The sequence below is a fragment of the Nicotiana tomentosiformis genome, chromosome 2, assembly GCF_000390325.3.
Source record: "Nicotiana tomentosiformis chromosome 2, ASM39032v3, whole genome shotgun sequence".
NCBI lineage: Eukaryota > Viridiplantae > Streptophyta > Magnoliopsida > Solanales > Solanaceae > Nicotiana > Nicotiana tomentosiformis.
Window position 1 is genome coordinate 86,863,605 of NC_090813.1, and position 2,824 is coordinate 86,866,428.

Consider the following 2,824-nt stretch of genomic DNA (forward strand, 5'->3'; position numbering starts at 1 on the left):
TATTTGTTCAAAGTTGGAGAATGAGTTTGGTTTTTAAAGCAAACTTGGGGGATGTAAATAAATTTTACCTTATATAATTAAATAATTGTTTATCTTAGTAGATTCAGACAATATCCAATCATCTTGACCTCGACAAATAAGTCATCCTACAATTATCCACATTAATAATTTACTGAAACACATATTTTATTTTTTTACGTATAATTATTTACTTAAAATTTTATTTTAAAATATTAATATTATTTTACTAAAAAATATACTACATGACTTGAAATACACGTGCAAGGCACGTGTTTAAAAACTAGTATATATATATATATATATATATATATATATATATATATATATATATATATATATAAGTCAAACTCTAGGAAGGGAGTTAACTTGACTTGCGTTTTTAATGATTCTGTATTTACAACAGTACACAAACTAATAAATTTCCATATAGAATGAGAAGTTGTTTGGAATCAAACTCCATACAAAGAACTGTAAAAGTGAGTTCAGAATCTGGTTCTCCTTTACCTTAAAAATTGAGAATATTTGTTATCTAATGGAGTAACAACAAGAGAGTTTGGTAGAAATTGGTTGCCAATCACTGAGGAATAAAAGAAGTTTGCATTTAGAGGCAACAAAGATATAAAACGTGTTCTAATGAACCATTAATTATGCAATTATTATATGGATCTAAAAGTGAATACTTTTTGTAATTGTAACAATAATAATGTAGTGTGAAAGGATGCTAAGGACTGCCACTGTCAATAAACATCAAGCGTCAGGAAAATATTTCGAAGTAACTTAGGGCTATTGACTACGTTTATATGAACGACAAAATGGCATATCCAAAACTACTTTATCATAGAGGAAAAAAAAACTATCTTAACTGTATTGAAAATAGGCCTAGCTTGCTTCTTCTGGTTTATATAAGAGCACAAGTTTCAGAACCATACCAGCATTTTCCACCAAACATTTCGCTCAAAAAGCACCAGAAAAAGTATTAAGTACAACGTTTGCAGTGGATTTACGCAATCTCCGGGGCAAAACATTTTCTCAACTTTCTGCCTTCGGATTATTACGTAATACTTTTAAGTTGATTGTTGCGTTTACGATGATTGAGAACCTTAGATATTACCTCTCCGAGCGCCCTTCCATTGTAAATTTTCGTTGGTCTCACAGCCAATCATGGGGCAACACGTGGTCTTTCCTCTTCACCTCCATCGCAGCTTATATTATCTTCTCCCTCTTCCTCCACCTCCTCCTTCTCCTCCTCTTCCGCCACCGTCGCCCTCTCTCTCTCGGCCCAATCCCCGCCGTCCACTCCCTCTCTATGGTCCTAATTTCCCTCACCATCTTCACCGGAATCCTCTTCTCTGCCGCCGCTGAAATCCGCGACACCCGCTGGTTCTGGCGCCGTTATAAGACCACCCCTTTTCAGTGGCTCCTTTGTTTTCCTCTTGGCACGCGCCCTTCTGGTCGCGTCTTCTTTTGGTCCTACATCTTTTACCTTTCTCGCTTTCTCCATACTTTACGTACTTTCTTTACCATACTCCAACGTCGAAAACTCTCTGTTTTTCAACTCTTTAACAACTCCATTCTCATATTTATGTCCTTCCTTTGGCTAGAATTCTCGCAGTCTTTTCAAGTGCTAGCGATACTATTGACGACGTTATCATATTTTATAGTGTATGGATACAGATTTTGGACGGCGATTGGATTGCCAAGCGCGTGTTTCCCATTCGTCGCGAGCTGTCAGATTGTGTTGCTGGGATGTAACGTTGTATGTCATGTTGGGGTGTTGTTGCTTCATTTCATGAAACGTGGTGGGTGTAACGGAATTGGGGCATGGGTTTTCAACTCTGTGCTTAACGCTGCCATTCTTTTCTTGCTCCTCAACTTCTATGTCAAGATGCACTTAGGGAATAGAAAGGTCAAAACACCTGAAAACTTGGACTCGGCCAAGAGCAAGGATATTTGATGAGCTCCCCCCCAGCCTTTAACTCTCTTCTTTTCTTTACCAAAATTTTTGCAATAAAGTTTTGTCAGTAGGATTGTAAATTCTGTTAAAAGGAGTAATACTTTACAAATACAGAGTATATGTATAGTTGTATACTATAGTTGATAAAAACTCTGCTGTTTAAACTATTACAGTAAATTTTTCTTCAGTTCTCCAACTTTCCCGCTGACTTCAAAAAATAAAAATCACAGCTTTACTAAATCAAATTTTCTCTAATGTTATAAATAAATAAAAAAGATATATACGCCTGCGTGCTAATTATAAAGTGATGAATGCGTACATCTATTAACTTAGCTGATTGTAATTGGCCTTGTTGATGATTACGGGCCTTTAAAAGTCAGAATTCGCAGCTAATGATTGAACTAGTGAAATTTTTGCTTTAACTTTTCAATAAATTAGTCACTGTCATATGATACTTGGCTAACATCCAACTTATGGATGAAAACTTTGTATATTGGGTTACCGATCACTCACTATCTTGTTTAAGTTTGTAATAATTATTTGAGTGTCATTTTAGGAGGGGCGACTTGAGGGTCTTTTTCATTGTTGAGGACTTATATCAAGTTCCGTAATTAGCTATGTGCCGGTCGAACATGAATTTTGATGAGGTTATAGGTGGGAATATCTCGGACGTAGAGATAGAGCTAAAACCCTCCAAGTGTATCAAGTACATAATAAATTACCCTATCTATATATTTACGGGAAAGATGAGCGCAATCAGATGGCATATCTTTTATCTAAGGCCAAGTGGCCCTTAGTCAGGCAATAATATTATATGATAGGAGTACATGATAATACGCTTCTTTCGCT

The 2,824-nt window shown here is 35.9% G+C and overlaps 1 protein-coding gene across 1 annotated transcript; it reads left to right on the forward strand.

The window, feature by feature from the left end:
- Positions 1-881: 881 nt before the first annotated feature.
- Positions 882-2,142, forward strand: LOC104093690 (fatty acid elongase 3-like). The gene has a single exon (XM_009599481.4). The coding sequence runs from the start codon at positions 1,109-1,111 to the stop codon at positions 1,973-1,975; it is 867 nt and encodes a 288-aa protein (XP_009597776.1). The 5' UTR covers positions 882-1,108; the 3' UTR covers positions 1,976-2,142.
- Positions 2,143-2,824: the final 682 nt, after the last annotated feature.